The sequence below is a fragment of the Esox lucius genome, chromosome 6, assembly GCF_011004845.1.
Source record: "Esox lucius isolate fEsoLuc1 chromosome 6, fEsoLuc1.pri, whole genome shotgun sequence".
NCBI lineage: Eukaryota > Metazoa > Chordata > Actinopteri > Esociformes > Esocidae > Esox > Esox lucius.
Genome location: NC_047574.1, coordinates 6,799,439 through 6,817,880, shown reverse-complemented (window position 1 = coordinate 6,817,880; position 18,442 = coordinate 6,799,439). Strand labels below are relative to the sequence as shown.

Genomic DNA, 18,442 nt, shown 5'->3' with positions numbered 1-18,442 from the left:
ATACAAATCATTGTGGTCAGTTACTCTATGTCTAAAATGACCTATTGTTTACATTTCATCTGACATTCTTACACAGACAGGGCAAGAATGAGAAATGTAAATATATAACATGAGCCAGTAAAAGTTCTAGCTGGTAAATCAGTTGAAATAGTAAAATGACAGCGGCCGCTTTCTTGTCCTGCGCAGTTTCAGCTGCTTATAATTAGTTGTTTTGCAGGCAGAGGACATAAGCAGAGTTAATAGACCAAACGACTCCCGAATAAATGGGTTCAGTTCATCTAGCCCAGCTGATTTGTAACGACCCAGATTTTGCAGCTCTTTCTGCACTTCGTTACTGGCTGAAAGGAGAAAAAGGGGTGCACTGAAGAGGAATTCTACAGGGGACAGGAGCAGCAATACCGGCACCGAAAGTGGGTGAGGAAGATTCAAATGCGGGACGCCGGGACAAAGTGATATTCGACGCGTTCAACTATTATACCTTTGTCAGTGTTCTTAAATTTCAGCGGCTGAGAAGATGTTTTTCCCCCATAGATTTTCATTGTAATTCGTTGTTTGTAAAACATTGTCATCGCTATCTTGGTGCATTGAGTGCATTCATTCTTCTTTTCTCCGGAAGATGTGCCTATCACTGAGGCCGTGCCCCATAGCAGGTGTAGGCTATATGCCGGATCAGCACAGAACATTTCCCCTTTGAAGAGTAATTAAATAATAAATAACATTTCTATATTTATCCATTTTTAAGTGATGCTTGGGATGGAGAGGGGAGCGAAGTCCAGAGATATTGTCGCAGAAAAAATGCGGTCACCGACTAAACAAGTTGGAATACCGTTGGAAGCTCTGTTTTGGGGCTAAATTAGTAGGCTGCTGGTCCAGAAGTGTGTGTTAAATTTTTGATAGTTATGCAACACAACCTCCAGAATGCCTATATTCATTTGCATAATTCAGACCATCCCCTATACGATACTCACTATATTCTGTTAATATGGTCATATACTGACACTATATTGAAAAATGTCCACATGTATCTATCCTCCTCCAAAGTGTTGACACCGGACTGACTAGCATCTATACAGTAGCCTAACTCACAAAACATGCACTGCGCGGCAAACACACACAATCACACACACAGACAAACATGTTTTTGAGTAATGCCATTACTATTGAGTAGTATAATGTAGCCTAATTGAAATGTGTTAATATGTAAAATACACATTGTTTTGTTTTGCTGAATGTTTTAACCCTTTGTGGTTCCCAGTGAGAGATGTGGGGATCGTATTAAATACTAAACACTGCCTGAGGGGGATACATATTTCACTTAAAGGGTTTAGTTTTGATTAATCTAAATAATATGTCCGTTGAAATTAAACAACTAATTAAGAGCAAACTAATAATTTCATTCGTCGCCGACCTCGTACAAGCAGCCTATTCGGTTGTGAGAAAGCGCGGGGAGTAGAGAGCGCAGTATCATAGAAGACATCACTGCAGAGGCACAGACAGTGGCACAGCACCGCACGTTTGACAGCAGTTGTTTCTTTGCACTTTGTAGTAGATCGGGGAGCTTACTTGTTCGCTTTCCTCCCACGCATCCAAGCGGCCTGTCTCATTACGTTAGATTCCTCCCGCGCATCCTGGGGACCAGTGTCATTACGGTGGAATCCTTGAAGCTTGTTGGACATCCCCGTCCTCATCCCTTCCGCTGGCTTGTGCCGGTGAAGTCTGAAGGCAATGACGTGTAGGCGAGAAGCCGCGGTCGAGCTCCACGAGAGAGGAGTATAGAGTGACCGGAAACCCTGATATGGTTATGGGTGAATCCTACGGCTAACACCATGCTTTTATTCTACAACCACATAAGGTGGCTGGATCTGGATATGAGCATTACCAAAATTGGGAATTATAACTGACTTGGACAGGCAACACACCATGGACACTGCGGAGGTATTTCTCTCTGTCTTGGTGGTAGTGATTATAATAGTATCGTTGCTGTCCAACGTCGTGGTGCTGATTTGCTTTCTGTACAACCCAGAGATCAGGAAACAAGTGCCTGGGGTGTTCACCCTCAACCTCACCTTCTGCAACTTGTTGCTGACTGTTTCCAACATGCCCCTGACTCTGGTGGGGCTCGTCAACAAGGGTCAGCCGGGAGGTGACGCTTTCTGCCAGTTGGTCGGCTTTTTTGAGACATTTTTAACGACCAACTCGATGTTGAGTATGGCGGCTCTAAGCATTGACAGGTGGATCGCAGTAGTCTTCCCGCTGAGGTACCATTCTAGAATGCGCCACAGAGATGCTGCTCTCGTGCTGGGATACACGTGGGTCCATTCCATGTCCTTTTCGACGGTGGCGGCTTGTCTCTCATGGGTGGGATACCATCAACTTTACGCGTCGTGCACTCTTTCCGACGTGATGGAGAACAGTCGGACCCAGTTTGTTATATTCACTGTGTTTTTTCACTCCCTCACCTTTCTACTGTCTTTCGTTGTACTGTGTGTGACATATCTCAAAGTGCTGAAAGTGGCTAGGTTCCACTGTAAACGGATAGACGTAATCACAATGCAAACTTTAGTGTTGCTGGTGGACATTCACCCAAGGTAAGAAAAAAGAGGTTAATGTGCTGTATTTTCTTCTGTGTACCTTGCTCCAACTTGTGTACTTTTATAATCTTTGTTTAAACTAAAATAGACATGTATTTAACATACTTAATTATATTATATTCTAGTACATCCTAACACAAGTAGGCCATTGCTCTTAGCTGTTGCAGTGTACCACCATATAAATGTTTCCACTGGTCTTGTCATGCACGGATACGATTACTTTCATCACATTAGGCAGAAATGAATGTCCATGACTTTCGGAATAGATCTAACCAATTTCCCCATTGGCCAGCACGCCTACTCAGTCCAGCTGTGCTCCTGGTTTCTCCTGTAGACTTTCATGTGACAAGCTACAATGAATCTTCCCCTACAAAGACAGCCCTACAGCAATGGACTGACTCAACAATAGCTGTGTATGCCTGCAGTAACCTGGCATTGTTAACAACCTTGGCTTTGATAAAGGCATCCCATTATGGGCCATGTCACAGAAAATACTGTGTAGAGCTCTGGTTGTGTCCTAAATGACACCCTAACACTTAAAGTGCACATTGTTTAAACAGGGCTTTATGGGATGAAGCATGTTTTCTATTTAGCATAGGGCATGTCCTCACATTACTTAAATGGAAGAAATTGAACATCGTTGAAAATATGTATGATAGCAATTGTTATTATTACACTAGAGTAAAGACCAGTATAATTGAGACCACTACAGTTGACCAGTTAAATAGAGACCAGTGACATTAGAGATCAGTAGACCAGTATGGTAGATAGCAATGCAGTACAATATTAACCAGTAGAGTATAGTAAAAAAACAATACAGTATAGTAGAGACCAGTACTGTAAAATTGAATGACAATAGTGCAGTAGAGACCACTGTACTAGTTACCGGTATAATAGAGACCAGTACAGTAGACAGAAGTATAATAGAGTCCGGTACAGTAGTGACCAGTGCAGTATAGTACAGACCAGTACAATACAATACACCAGTACAGTATAGGCGAGGTCAGTACAACAGACAAAATAAAGTACAGTCAACATCACAATGTCAAATAAAGTGGTACCGTGTTTTCCTGATCAGTGTTCGAGAGCGCTGTTTGGAGGAACAGAAGAGAAGACGACAGAGAGCCACCAGGAAAATCAGTACTTTCATCGGCACGTTCATGGTCTGCTTTGCCCCATATGTCATCACCAGGTGAGTTGAGAGAAAGAGAAAGAGAGAGAGCGGCATGTTCATGATCTGCTTGGGCCCCACGTTATCACCACACAATTGACACTAGTTAGACTACCATGCTTCACTACTATCATGCTAAGCCTGGTTCCTCTATAGATTTATTCATAGTTCTTCTAGCCACTTTGCTTATGCCTTGGCTTTGTGGTTTTAGGCTGGTTATCTGTGAAGCAGCTTTAACTGTAACTGCAACAAAGGGCTTTATCCAACACATTTTATTGAAATGTGATCTCTAGAGTTGCTAGCCTTGTAGCTCTTCATTGCTCCGGAATTTGCTGATGATGGTGGCCATCTTGGTGTGAGTTCTGTAAGTAACTGCATTAGTAACACTGCATTGTCTGGAGAGTAGCAATAGAGAGAATGAGAGACACAGAACAAAAGAAAAATGAGGAAAAGATGAGAGACTGAGATATAAAAAGGGAAGTAGAGGAAAGTGATTGATAATACAAAAGTGTTTGAGGGAGAGAGTTGAGACAGAGGATTACTACGGCAGAGAAGTCTTTGGCCCATACGATACATGATTACCACAGCAGGGAAATCTTTGGCCCATACGATACATGATTACCACAGCAGGGAAATCTTTGTCCCAAACAATACATGATTACCACGGCAGGGAAGACTTTGGCCCATACGATACATGATTACCACAGCAGGGAAATCTTTGTCCCAAACAATACATGATTACCACGGCAGGGAAGACTTTGGCCCATACGATACATGATTACCACAGCAGGGAAATCTTTGGCCCATACAATACAAGATTACCACAGCAGGGAAGTCTTTGGCCCATACGATACCTGATTACCACAGCAGAGAATTCTTTGGCCCATACAATACATGATTACCACAGCAGGGAAGTCTTTGGCCCATACGATACATGAATACCTTGACAGAGAATTATTTGGCCCATACAATATATGATTACCACAGTAGAGAAGTCTTTGGCCCATACAATTCATGATTACCACGGTAGAGAAGACTTTGGCTCATACAATATATGATACCCACAGTAGAGAAGTCTTTGGCTCATACAATATATGATTACCAGGAGAGGAGATTGTGGAGACAGATTAGTGAAAGGTTAGTGGATCTGCTACACTTCAAAAAGGTAGACATGTTGGTCAGGGTTCAGTATGTTAGAATTTAGCGGTTACGTATAGTGATTAAACAATACCCACACAAATCACAAGAGAAAATAAATTTAGCATTTATTGGAATAATGCAGCAGTTGTCCTTTTCAGTGAACGTTCCAAAATTTTCGCACTGTAAAGCTGGCTACTAGCTGATATATACAATGAAGGGCGTGTCTACCTGGCACAGACTGCAACTCGAACTCCCATGCCAGATGGTCAATGTAAACATTTCACATTCCTGAGGTTATCAGAGCACGACCTACTGGGAGTGAAGGGATCCAGACACAAATGTTCCTATTGTCCTCCATATCTAGGCACATTTAACTCTCAATGAAACATACCTTCACAATACATTTAGAGTACTACATCATAACACAGATTCCACCGGTGGGAAATTTTACAAGTGGCACGTTTATTGTGTGCTTTGCCTCTCTAATGCCGGGCGTCCACTAAGTGTCCAGTAGTATTGTAATATTTGTTGTTCACACTAATACAGTCTATTGTGCATCTATGTACATGGTAAAGTCGACATAAGTCAAAGTATATGAGAATAAATCAGCAACAAGTGCAGCGAGGAGAGCCAGGTCACTGGACAGAGAGAGAGAGAGTGGGACAGTATCTTTAACACTGACTCATAGCTAGCACTTGACTTGGTATGGTGGTAGAGCACGAGCTGTATATTTTGGCATCGGCCCATTAAGCAGGGATGTCATGGCCCTCTTTGAACCGGGAACATACGCGTTTCTTCAAAAGTCGTGCTGGAACAGCTCTCCAGACAACTTCAGCCCGAGTCAAGCATTGCCTGTATCCCAACAGCTGGCTCACTGTTCACTGTAGCTCAACAGGACGTTTCTGGGTTAGATTTTTAGCACCACCTGTACATAAATTGTTTGACTGTCAGTTTGGATGAAGGCATCTACTAAATGAGTGTCTGGGGGAAGAGGTAGGGTTAGTGTCTGGGGGATGAGGTAGGGTTAGTGTCTGGGGGTAGATGTAGGGTTAGTGTCTGGGGGATGAGGTAGGGTTAGTGTCTGGGGGATGAGGTAGGGTTAGTGTCTGGGGGAAGAGGTAGGGTTAGTGTATGGGGGATGAGGTAGGGTTAGTGTCTGGGGAATGAGGTAGGGTTAGTGTCTGGGGGATGAGGTAGGGTTAGTGTCTGGGGGTAGAGGTAGGGTTAGTGTCTGGGGGTAGAGGTAGGGTTAGTGTCTGGGGGTAGAGGTAGGGTTGGTGTCTGGGGGAAGAGGTAGGGTTAGTGTCTGGGGGAAGAGGTAGGGTTAGTGTCTGGGGGATGAGGTAGGGTTAGTGTCTGGGGAATGAGGTAGGGTTAGTGTCTGGGGAATGAGGTAGGGTTAGTGTCTGGGGGTAGAGGTAGGGTTAGTGTCTGGGGGTAGAGGTAGGGTTGGTGTCTGGGGGAAGAGGTAGGGTTAGTGTCTGGGGGATGAGGTAGGGTTAGTGTCTGGGGGAAGAGGTAGGGTTAGTGTCTGGGGGATGAGGTAGGGTTAGTGTCTGGGGGATGAGGTAGGGTTAGTGTCTGGGGGAAGAGGTAGGGTTAGTGTCTGGGGGATGAGGTAGGGTTAGTGTCTGGGGGAAGAGGTAGGGTTAGTGTCTGGGGGTAGAGGTAGGGTTAGTGACTGGGGGTAGAGGTAGGGTTGGTGTCTGGGGGATGAGGTAGGGTTAGTGTCTGGGGGAAGAGGTAGGGTTAGTGTCTGGGGGTAGAGGTAGGGTTAGTGACTGGGGGTAGAGGTAGGGTTGGTGTCTGGGGTAGAGGGACCATGTTGGTACTGGATGTTTCCTACTCTTCCTCCTCCTCGTCTGGCTCTAATTCTGTGTACAGGGCTGAGAGGAGATGGTCTGACCTTGTGATAAGTGATAGGGTATCACGCCTCTGCTGCTGTTCGCAGTATTTCCTCTCTGCTTTCTGCCACATAATAATGCACTGTACTTTATCAATCTTTAACATCCTGTTCTAAAGAGCCGTGAAACCCTAGATGATACTGTATCTAAGTCCCCTATGGTGTCCCATTCCCTACAAGTGTGCATTTCTTTTGAACAAGTCCCATGGGTCTCAGGGCACTATGTAGATGATAGGGTGCTGTTTTGGACTGATCTTGGATATCATATCATCTGCAGATTCACAGCTCTTAATAAGCGTGCACAAGATGCAGTCGGATGAGTACTATTATATGTCTGTGGACATAGTATGAAGAGTAAATACTCGGGCTGGAACAGTAATGAATAAGTCTAATCTACCTTATTATTGTTGTAAGTAAATGATTAAGAGATTGCATTATTTTAGTCAATCAACTACATCTTCTGCTTATGCCCATCTTCTGCTTTTGCCCAACCCATCCAAATTAGATGCTACCTCATTGGGCACCAGGGGAGCAATGAGGATTAACTGTCTTGCTCTTGGACAGAATGACAGACTCTTCATTCTTAGATTCAATCCAGCTACCTTTTGATTACTGGTCTGATGCTCTAACCAGGATCTAGGCAATCTGTGTGACGTGTGACTTAATAATTGACATGTTAGCCATGCGAGAAACATGTTAGCATTTGAATGAACATGCTTATACTGTAAATGACATGTGACTAACGTAAATAACAGCTGCCACAATTAAAACTAAAATAATTGCCTTCAAAGCAATCCACAGAAATGTAAAATGTTGCCGTCTTCTAACGGTCTCTCAATAATTATAATTTGCTTAGATTCCGGGGGTTTGATTAAAGCATTTACCTTCAGTAAAGTAGGTTACCTAACCCCAGGCTGCTCCAGGTCTTTTCAGTGGACAGCTGCTGGTGACAGGCCTCTGCGTAAGGCCTGATGTTTTTGATGCGTGTCTGTGCTCGTTTTGTGCCCGGCTTGTTATTACGCCTGGCTGATTGTTCTCTCCGCTCTGTAATCGTAGTAAGGGTCTCGCACTTTTACTTCACCAGTGCCTGACATTTTGAGATTGTATAAGCCCACTCAGCCAACTACTTTTAGAATATGCCAGAGAAAAATAAATCTTTAGGTGGGGGATTCTGTGCCACCAAACATTTTTACTCAGATGTGTCAAAAACAAGCACAACCTGCTTTAATTACTGTCACAAGATTGTTTTATATTGTGTTGAATTTCTCACTATATGTGTGTTGTTACCCACTCCCAGGAAGTCCAGGATCCTGTTAAAGAGGGAGGTGTTCAGTCCCAGGGTCCTGTTAAAGAGGGAGGTGTTCAGTCCCAGGGTCCTGTTAAAGAGGGAGGTGTTCAGTCCCAGGGTCCTGTTAAAGAGGGAGGTGTTCAGTCCCAGGGTCTAGTTACAGATGGAGGAGTTCAGTCCCAGGGTCCAGTTGAAGAGGGAGGTGTTTAGTCCCAGGGTCCAGTTAAAGAGGGAGGTGTTCAGTTGCAGGGTCCAGTTGAAGAGGGAGGTGTTCAGTCCCAGGGTCCAGTTGAAGAGGGAGGTGTTCAGTCTCGGTGTCCTGAGCTTGGTAATGAACTTGCAGGGCACTATGGTCTTGACTAGTCGATGAACAGCACTCTCACATGGATATTGATTTTGTCCTGGTTGGAGAGGGCGCTGTGGCATGTCATTGAGATTGCTTCGTCTTTGGATCCCTTGTGGTGGTTTGCGAATTGGAATGCGTCAGGGATGATGATGTTGATGTGAACCATGACAACCCAGTCTGTCAAAGCGCTTTATGGCTGCAGATGTACGTCTTTCAGGACAACTGTCATTTAGGATGGTGGCTTTTGCTTTCTTGCGGATGTAACATATGAGTGTGTTGTAATGAAACACATTATTTTGTGTGAAAATGCTCAAACTCAAAATAAGGTGGTGCCTTGCTGGTTTCCACTTTGCTAGCGAAGGATTCATCACGGCAGACTCACAGGAATAGGCTGCTACTGGGTCTAGTTTGCCTCTACACTGTCAATGATATTTTCTCTCTCAGCTTTGGGGGACGTGTGCAAATGACGCGTGTGAGGGTGTAATCGTAGAGTGGAGTGTAAGGGGTAATTTAGGATTTAGACAGAAAATCAGGGGATAGCTAAAGTCTCAGCCATAGATATAAAGCGGTGGTGGGAATAATATATGACGTCCCAATACATCTGCCCTCCTACCTGGATCAGGTCTGAAAGGTCAAGCCACTTAACACCATGTTATGCTTATACCCCATGTGTGCAACAACCTGTGCAGCAAACAAAACCAAATACAAGTCGGATAATGGAATCCCTTTTCACGTGATTAAAATCATTATTATTCGGACAATAAATTAACGTTAGTGTTGATAATCATTAAGTGGCGCTGTCAGCTTGTGACTTCGATGTGGTTCGACATTAGTAAACCGCTAGGACCCTCCATTGCCAGCATATCCAACAGCCATTTTGATATAAGGTCTAATTCACAGTGTAACTGTCTATATAAAGTCTACTTCACAGTGCATGACAGAGCAAAATCCAAGCACTGAAGTAGAATGGATCTCTGTATACCTCCGTGATAGAATCATGTCGAGGCATAGATCGCGGGAAGATTCTAGAAAAATGCTTGATTATTGAACATTTCCAGGAGCACAGTGGACACCCTGATCATAAGTGGAATAAGTTTGGAACTACCAATGCTCTTAGAACTGGCCAAACAGTCTAGGAGGGAGCTTCACGGTTTCTCTGCGGAGATGGAAGAACCTGCCAGAAGAACAACCATCTCTGCAGCACTCCATCAATCAGGCCTTGATGTTAGAGTGTCTAGATAGACATGCCGCCTGAAGGAATCTGAGAGCAAAAGATTCTCTGGTCCGACGAAACCTTAATCTGTTAGGCCTGAAAGCCAAGCGCTTTGTCTGGCGAAAACAGTCCTCACGTGGCTACTACCATCCCTACGGTGAAGCATGGGGAATCATGTTTTGGGGGTTCTTCTCAGCAGAAGTTCCTGGGAGATGGGTCAGGATTAAGGAAAGGATGAATGGAGTAAAATACAATGGTCTTTGAAGAAAACCTGAGTGCACAGGACAGACGTGGGTGAAGATTCATCTTTCAGCCCAACAACAACACAAAGCACACAGCCAAGACAAAGCTCAAGTGGCTTTGGGATAGGTCTATGAATATCCTTGATTGGCCTGCCAAAACCTGGAAATGAACTCCATTGAACATCTGTTAAGACCGCAGTTCACCAAGTCTCCCAATCCAATCTGACAGTGCTTGACAGGATTTAAAAGGAGTAATGGGAGAAACTGCTCAAACCCAGGTGGTAGCTTGTAAAGGCATATTCAAGGAGACTTGAAGCTCTGGTGGCTTGCCAATGGGCCTCCTACAAAGTACTGAATAAAGTGTCTGAATACTTATAGATGAGATATTTATTTTTTGTCCCCAGTGAATTGGTACAAATTTCTAAGGGGTTTTAGATTGATTGCAAAAAATATCAATGTAATCAATTATAAATTAAGTCTGTAACACAACAAAATGTAGAGAAATTAAAGGGGTCTGGATATATACTGAAAGGGACTGTATATCAAAAAATAACTCAGATTAATTGGATTGTGGTTGCTGACTTTGTTGTTGTTTGTTCGTTTTCTTTTCCCACTGGCCTTCACCTTCCTTTCTGTTCTGGAAAATTCTGCCGCGCTGGAGGATGTTCCCAAAGAGAGGGAATCTCAGAGTGGTTTGAACACAGACTCATAAATCAACTGAATAAATTGGGTTAGAGAAAAAAAACTGTATGGACACTTTCAATTTTGACACTAGGCTCCAGTTTATCTAGTAGGTTAATTGGGTTTATGCAGTACCTGGGCACCTTACTGTGCTGTTGGCTTTTCAGAACAACAGGAAGGAACAATAATGTAGACATATTGTAGATGCATATCTAATCTCAGTTATGAAACAAAAGATTAGTGGTGAAAAGAATAACAGCAGAAAACATACATGAAATGTTGTCCAAACGCTTCATTGAGGCAGATGGCTCATTCATAAGAAAACCATTTGGTATGATATTGCCAACCACTTTAATAACTATTTTGTTTAGACATCTTGGCATGACATGTCAAACATCGCGGAAACAGTCATATTCACGCATAAATGACCAAATGATGAGAGACAAGCACAAGGTCTGAATTATGCAAAATCAGTGAATATACAGTTAACAAATTCTTGTATATTCATAAATCAGGACAAACCATCTGGTACTGACATTCTTGATGGTAAATTACTGGAGATAATATCAGAAAATATTGCCAAGATTATTTGGCATGTTTTAAATCTAAGCCTACAGGAAAGCCCCAAGACCTGGATTGAAGCCAAAGTCATTCTGCTAACCAGGAACAGCAAAGTATCTTTAATGTTTCAAACTGCCAATGAATCAGCCTGCTTTGGGTGCCTAGCCGGTCTGTCTTTGAATAAATACAATGTTATGTCATTGATTTGACAGTTCCCAGGTCGTTGCTGTAAATCAGAATGTGTGCTCGGTCAACCTGCATAGTTACCTAACAGCAAGCTAATGCGAAGTGGACCAACCGCGTTGAGCCGATGCACCGGTTCAAGTTCTACAAGCCTTTGTTTTTACCACCCTGTAATACGGACCAGTTTGTGGTTTAGTGCATCGAAGAAGGACAGTGGGTCCAGAAACAAGCAGTGCTTACAGAGCTTAATAAAATACCTAGAGGGCGATTGTCCAGGGTGGAGGAAAGCGTGACCACATCTCTGTGTGTCTTTGTGCAGGTTGTGGGTGTTTTTAGGCTTCAGAGCAGTTTGTTCATGCAGTTAGTACACTGTCCTGACACCAGCACCACACCCAGGCGTTAAACCAGAGGTCTCCTATCAGTCCCCAAGTCCAGGGTGGAAGCGGGGAGGTGCCCTGCCCTAGTTGGTGCTGACAAAATGGAATTCCCTGCCAACCCGTGTAACCCAAGTGGCCAATAAAAGCAGATAAAAAAAAGAAAATTAATCTGGCGCCTGTCTGGGTCTTTGAATTAACACAAAGACACTATTCTGTTCAGTGTATTTTATTAATAGGTAGTATATATGGTGTTCATGTTAGCATTTTAGGCTATATATTGTGTATTTATACGTTGGATGTAATTTTATGTGTTGTTATTTCTGGACTGTTTCCTGTTTAATAAACACTTCCTACTAGATGTTTTATTAACTGCATCACTTTGACCTTTCCTGTATGTGCATTATCTGGAATGTTGATAACGTGTGTTATGTAATTATTAATAAAATAACTGCAAGTCCAGCTGTGATGGCGTCTCTGTAAGTTTTGTGAGGACATTTAAATGTGTCACTGTCATACTGCTGCTGACTGAGAGAATTAGTTTTGTGAGGACATTTAAATGTGTCACTGTCATACTGCTGCTGACTGAGAGAATTAGTTTTGTGAGGACATTTGAATGTGTCACTGTCATGCTGCTGTTGATGGAGAAAATTTGGTCTGACTGTTCTTGACATCTGACTTTCCTTTAGGCATTCCTAAAGCCTAGTATTTACATCCCTCTCTCTGTCTTTCTCCTCACCCCCCCCCCCCTTTCCTCTACCTGCCTCATCCTCTCATCCTCTGCTGGTAGGATCGTGGAGCTATTTCCGTCCGTGCCTATTGACCATCGCTGGGGAATCCTCTCCAAGTGTTTGGCCTACAGTAAGGCGGCTTGTGACCCCTTTGTGTACTCCCTGCTTCGTAACCAGTACAGGAAGACGTGCCGAGACGTTCTGAACAGGCTGCTGAAGCCCAGCTCCCTCAATGCGTCTGGACGAGGCCACCACGACCACGAAACCAGAGTGAGGAACAACACCGTCCAGGCCGCAGCGGAGTGAGGAGGGGGCTGGTGTCGTTGTCTAATCGTTAATACTCTGTGTGTGGTGTCAACGGAAGATGAGAAGGACGGAGCTCAAAGCTCTCGTCTTCCACGGAAAAGAGGCTACCTTGTTGGAAAAAAAACAACCAGGCCAGGCCATGTGACTGTGGCTTATCCCTGTGAATCTGTTACAACTTCAACTTGGTTGTATTGCTCACGTCCTGAATAATACAGGATGTCATGTGTGGGATTTCGGGGTATATTATAGTGGATTTCTGAGGTTATCCAACATACGGAGGCAGATACGCTCAGAGCACTAAGGGAGACTTACTGTCACCAAGGCAAATGAGCTCATGGTGATCCTGTTGACTAGAGGGGGGGGTTTGTTAGTTGGTTATGACACACTAGCCATTCTCAGATTCACAGCTTTAAGTACTCATTTATATTACCTTCATATGTCTTTCTGGCACTTGGAGTACATTTGGAATGAGAGGTAGTTGTACTCTTATGTTTTGGTGTGTACACTAGGTTTGGTTGTATGGGGTCCGTAAATGGGGTAAAGTAGCTTGGCATGGGGGAAATACCTGAGTGTTGTGGTGTTAACATGTAGCACTAAATGTAGCTGTTACTGTAGCTCAATCCAACGAGGCGCAGTAGGGGAAGACTGTATAATTACAGTTAGATCATGTTAGGAAAACCTAGGCTATTTGTCCTGGAAGTAAGGCTGGTTATCCTGAAAGTGAAGCTTGATTACCTGGGGGCTAATGTATTCTGCCCTTGATATAGTTGAATTCTGTTGATTTAGTGGTACCGTTAGGATTTGTCCTTCAAATGAGAAAACCCATACAGTATGGGACTGGTAGGTGGGAAGTGTTGTGACAGGCTGTTCAGGTGTAACGGAAGCGACAGAGCTTGACTTGCCCTAGCTTCCAATCAGAAGAGCTTATCTCAGCCGTGTTAAGGAGTGTGTGTCTTTCCTTTCCCTGGTCTTCCATCTAGAAAGCCAGGTGATGGGAGCAATTAGTTGTTTGTCTTCTATAGTACTCACGGCAAGTGATATATGGTTGGAACAATGTGATTGTTTGACAGAAAATGTATTAGCGCTTAGCCCATTTGCCAGTCCCAAGGGTTTAGTCATGGTATTACCCTGAGGAAGTCAACTCACTGCTTATTGTTTATCAACTGACAATGTTACTTCCATCTTGCTCGCTGTTAATGAGAAACATCAAAGCAAAAAGCATGTCTCACAAATCTATCCTAAACTTAAAGGGGTACTGTGAGATTCTGGCAAGGGTGATGTTTTTAAACTTAACTAGTCAGATGAATGTGTGGATACCATTTTTATGTCTCAACAGTGTAAAAGAAGTTAGAGGTAGTTGTTAGCCAGTGTTAACACAGTCAACCCAATAACACAAAGTTAACACAATGACACAAAGTCAAGAGGTACAGAAGCAATCAGCTGGGCTAGTTTACCTGTAGACATCCAGTATTAAGAATAGTTAATGTGTTCAGCTAATTCCGGGTAAGTTGAGAAAAGGCTTAAATGCCAGAATCATACATTATCCCTTTTTAATAGAGAAGTTAATCAAATATTTCTATATTATCAATGATGGAAATAATAAATTAGTTATGGGTAAAAATGGATGATGTAAACATTCCCTAAAATATTTTAACTTCTTTAGCACAAAATTTGGTTGTATTAATGTGATTTAGTTTGACAAAGCCTCTACCGACACATGGATGGAAATAACAATCTACAATCTTATACCCTGTCTCCCCCTTTCCTTAGACAAGCTTCAGTAAATGGGTCATCCTGAGTCCATTTCAGCCCATAGCTTATTGCTTATTGACTGACACAATGCTATCACCGCTAATTCCACTGAGGAATCATATTCTACATACTTTATTTGTTGCTATTGTTTTCTGTATCAGAACTGAGCAACTCTGCATCAGAGAGCTTTGATTGAACATCAAGACTACTTCGACTGATGGGAATTTAAGGTTCACTTGTAAAGCATAATGTTTGTTTAGTGAATATTTCAAATTGTGTTTGTTTTTGCATTGAACATTAGATCATAACAAGATATTAATAGTAAAGAAGTATAATATGGTAAACACCTACCTGTTTCTGATTAATCCTGACTAGCTGGGAGTGGATACTTATCTACCTGATCACCGTGGGCTAATTGTATGATTAACTGGAAGGTGAAACTTAAGTTGCTTCAGGTACTCATCACATGAATCACTTTAGTATTTGGAGCGACACATCCACAAAGTGCTAAGAGTGGTATTTTTTAAATGGGGAAGATGCACAGTGCCAAGTGAATATACTTTTAAGTCCTGGAATGTACTGTCTGGTAAGCCAAAATTACAATAGTATTTTTTTTTTTTTTTTTTAAATATCATGCATTATATAACTATTCAAAATTTAGAAAGAGACCTGACCGAATAAATATATAATCTAATTGGATGATACATTTATGGTCAAATATTGTTGAACATTTCTGTTGATGTGTAGAATACACATGCGTATATATTTCTGTCTTGAAAATTGTGTTGTCATCAAATGCTCTGACACTGTAAAATGTGACACATAATGGTCAGAATGATTTCCAATTTTACCATGCAGACAAGTACAAAGTGTCTTCATCAGGGGTAAAAATTTCAATATAATCGTTATATTTAATATTATGTATGATTTATATATTTATTTTTTTAAATAATTATCCTTAATGAAGTGGGTGAGCTGGTTGTTTGATGGCTTGCAGAGTACTGTACTGTAGATGAAATTCAGTCAAGACACATTTTAATGCCTTACATTTACTGATGGGATCATTTCTATAATATAATATTATACTTTCATGTTATATATTAATATGTATACATTTTAGTATAACATTAATAATTATATATAGAGATTGATATCATCATAAAATGAACTGAGAGATAGTCTGTCATTGTCTTATTAATTCATATTAATCAAGTTTAGGAGTAAATCATAGCAATGTTTATGCAGTGTTTATTTAAAATATTCATCCTATGCCCACACATTTTTAATTCTAAAATGTTATAGCATTGCTGTGAGGGGGTTCCCCCTGGTAGTAGTTGTAGGTTTTTATACCCTAACCAAGACCTGTCTGAGTTAAACTGAACATTGGCAAAAGAACAACTGGGTAAATATACTACAATGCTATTCAATTGAATTTAACCTTAGTTTTCTACAGGAATACTTTTATTTGTGTAATGCTATGGTCTTAGATCTCCAGGAAACAGTGTTGGAAACACTGCTGAACGCGGTCCCCATATTGCTTATTCATCAATGGGTGGATCATTTGCTGATGTTTTGCCCTGACGATTGAGTAAAATTACCTTTCACTTAAATGATGAATCTGTAAATGTGTTAGTATTGTGATATTACTGTAGAGTTCTGGAACATTTAATACAGTAATATATATATACATATATATATATATATATATATACCTACAGAAAGATTTAGATTGTTAAAAGTGTGTAAAAAACTATTTTTGTTTGATTTGCTACACTAACTGTGAGCGTTTCAGAGGGTTTTACAGTGTTGATAAGTAGTTTACACTAAATTGAGTGGGCTGTATGTTCACCATTGTGTCGTAGTATTATACACATCTGAACTTATTACATTGTTTTTGGAACATACAGGCATAATAACCGAGACAATTAGAATGGCGGTGAGAACGGGCGATGGTTACGGGGAATATTATTACAATGATGATGATGATGATGATGATGATGATGATGAGGAGGTTGATAATAATGAAGGTGACGTTGCCACAGTGATGACTGGAATGATGATCATTAAAGAACACCACTGTTCCAAATTTCCCTAGATTGTGTTCCAAGTCGGAGTGATTCCAAGTTATTGCCAAGCCTACAAAAAGGCAATAGGGAAGACAGGGATAACCACAGATCAACCTGGGATGGGGGGAACAGAGGTCGGGCCGATTCCCAGCGGGTTGAAAGGGCCGCGGCTTTAAGCAGGAAACACATGCTTATTATTCCATCCCCTCAGGATAATAAAGTATATCATAATAATGAAGAGTTGTATTGTCTGCCACCTGCCACCCCCAAGCTTCAGGGCAGGTTAGATAATATTCATATTCTAATTGTGTTTAAGCAATTTGTCCTCACAGACCCAGTTTAATCCATCTTTCATATGCAGGAATAAGTCTTTGCGTCGGAGACCAGGGAAACAGGGACCGGGCTGGTTGTAACACCTGGAGATTGGAGTTGTATTGTCTGGGCCCACCTGCAAACACTCTGATCCCCCAGGAACGCTATCGTAAACAAAGCTCTGCGCTGGTGCTAATGGAACCACTGCACTGGCGTTTGAGAGTGTGTATACGTGCGTTTGTGTGTGACCGTGGATGTGTGTTGATGTTAGAGTCTGTGTGTGTGTGTGTGTGTGTGTGTGTGTGGTTGCTTAACATAAAGAAGCCCCGGCAGTAAATTAATGTTATTCCCAAATAGTGCTTTGCACCACAGGTATCTGAGATTGCCTTGAGGTGTGTGTGTGTGTGTATGTTCAGAGCATAGTTTAAGGCCTTAGGGACTACAGGTTTTTTTTATCTGTTCTAAACATTAGGGTTTAAGGGTGAGGCCAGCTGGGCTAAACAAGCAATCAGGACTCTAGCTGTGGGCAGATGTAGGTGCTCAGTGGGGATTTGTATATTTAAAATATAAAAGTTCTGATCCATTGATTATCTAGGCTTATGATATGTGCTGTGGACTTAGCTTTCACAAACAGAAGACCTGTTTCATTTGAACACTTTAAGATATCTTCTACCATAACGCTAGTCTGTTTGGACATTGGGCTCCTGACATTGGATCTCGCTACAAAAGGCTAAAATGCTTTACTTAACATAGCCCAGACTATAGAAAAGAAGTTAAACTTTAACAAATCCAACTGTATTATCTTAGCCTTAGTAAACCAATCAGTACACACTGTACCTGACAACTTGAACATTTCTGGAGAGTGAATCAACAGCTAATGTTCAAAAATTATTATACACTGGATAATTTATTTTTGTGCCAATCATAAATCAGTTTTGAAGCTTCTTGCTTTGCTAAGCCATGTACTTCCGTGATGTAACAAAGACCATAAATAAACACAACCTCTCCGCTCAGAAGTTACATGACAGCTTTCCATCCCCGAGGAGCCAGCTCTCAGATCTGTCAATATCCTTTGATGTCCGTGATGTCATAATGTCAGCTGATCTGCCGAGTCCTAATCTCATCTCGCAGCTGTAAAGGAAAGGAGTGTTGTCAAATGAAGAGAGAGGCGGAAAGAGACAAATAGTGCAAGAGAGTGAGAGAGAGACACACACAGAAACAAAGACAGGTGAACAGAGACACAGGGACAGACATGGAGATACGGGACACAGAGACAGAGAACGCGAGAGTGAAAGGTTGAGGGAGAGAGACAATCAAACGCAGCTCCATGTCAGGTACCGGTGTGTGATATGCACCTCCCCCCCCCTCCCCCTCCCCAACACACTCTGAGGTCTGGACAGACTTCTGAGGAGGCGCTGCATCCTTTGAACTGGTAGAGGTGTCAGAATCACATGGCAGTGTGCGCGTCCCTCTTCCCACACGTCGGCGCAGCTTTACAGCGGCTGGATCCATGGCGCCACCCACACCTCAGAGTCTCTCATGCACACGGAGCGCCCAGAGGCTGGTAAGCGGAAACAGTTGT

General features: G+C 42.3%; 1 protein-coding gene across 1 annotated transcript; it reads left to right on the top strand.

The window, feature by feature from the left end:
• Window positions 1-1,010: 1,010 nt before the first annotated feature.
• On the top strand, window positions 1,011-16,523 carry gpr26 (G protein-coupled receptor 26). The gene is made up of 3 exons (XM_010869056.4): window positions 1,011-2,588; window positions 3,670-3,783; window positions 12,484-16,523. Exons 1-3 carry the CDS (start codon window positions 1,921-1,923, stop codon window positions 12,728-12,730), a joined length of 1,029 nt encoding a protein of 342 aa, XP_010867358.2. The 5' UTR covers window positions 1,011-1,920; the 3' UTR covers window positions 12,731-16,523.
• Window positions 16,524-18,442: the final 1,919 nt, after the last annotated feature.

Bases quoted from the DNA above. Each gene is read 5' to 3' on its own strand.
- gpr26 (XM_010869056.4), top strand. From the start codon at position 1,921: ATGGACACTGCGGAGGTATTTCTCTCTGTCTTGGTGGTAGTGATTATA. The intron at 2,589-3,669 runs GTAAGAAAAAAG...TTTCCTGATCAG, and splicing joins CTGGTGGACATTCACCCAAG to TGTTCGAGAGCGCTGTTTGG. The intron at 3,784-12,483 runs GTGAGTTGAGAG...CTCTGCTGGTAG, and splicing joins GCCCCATATGTCATCACCAG to GATCGTGGAGCTATTTCCGT.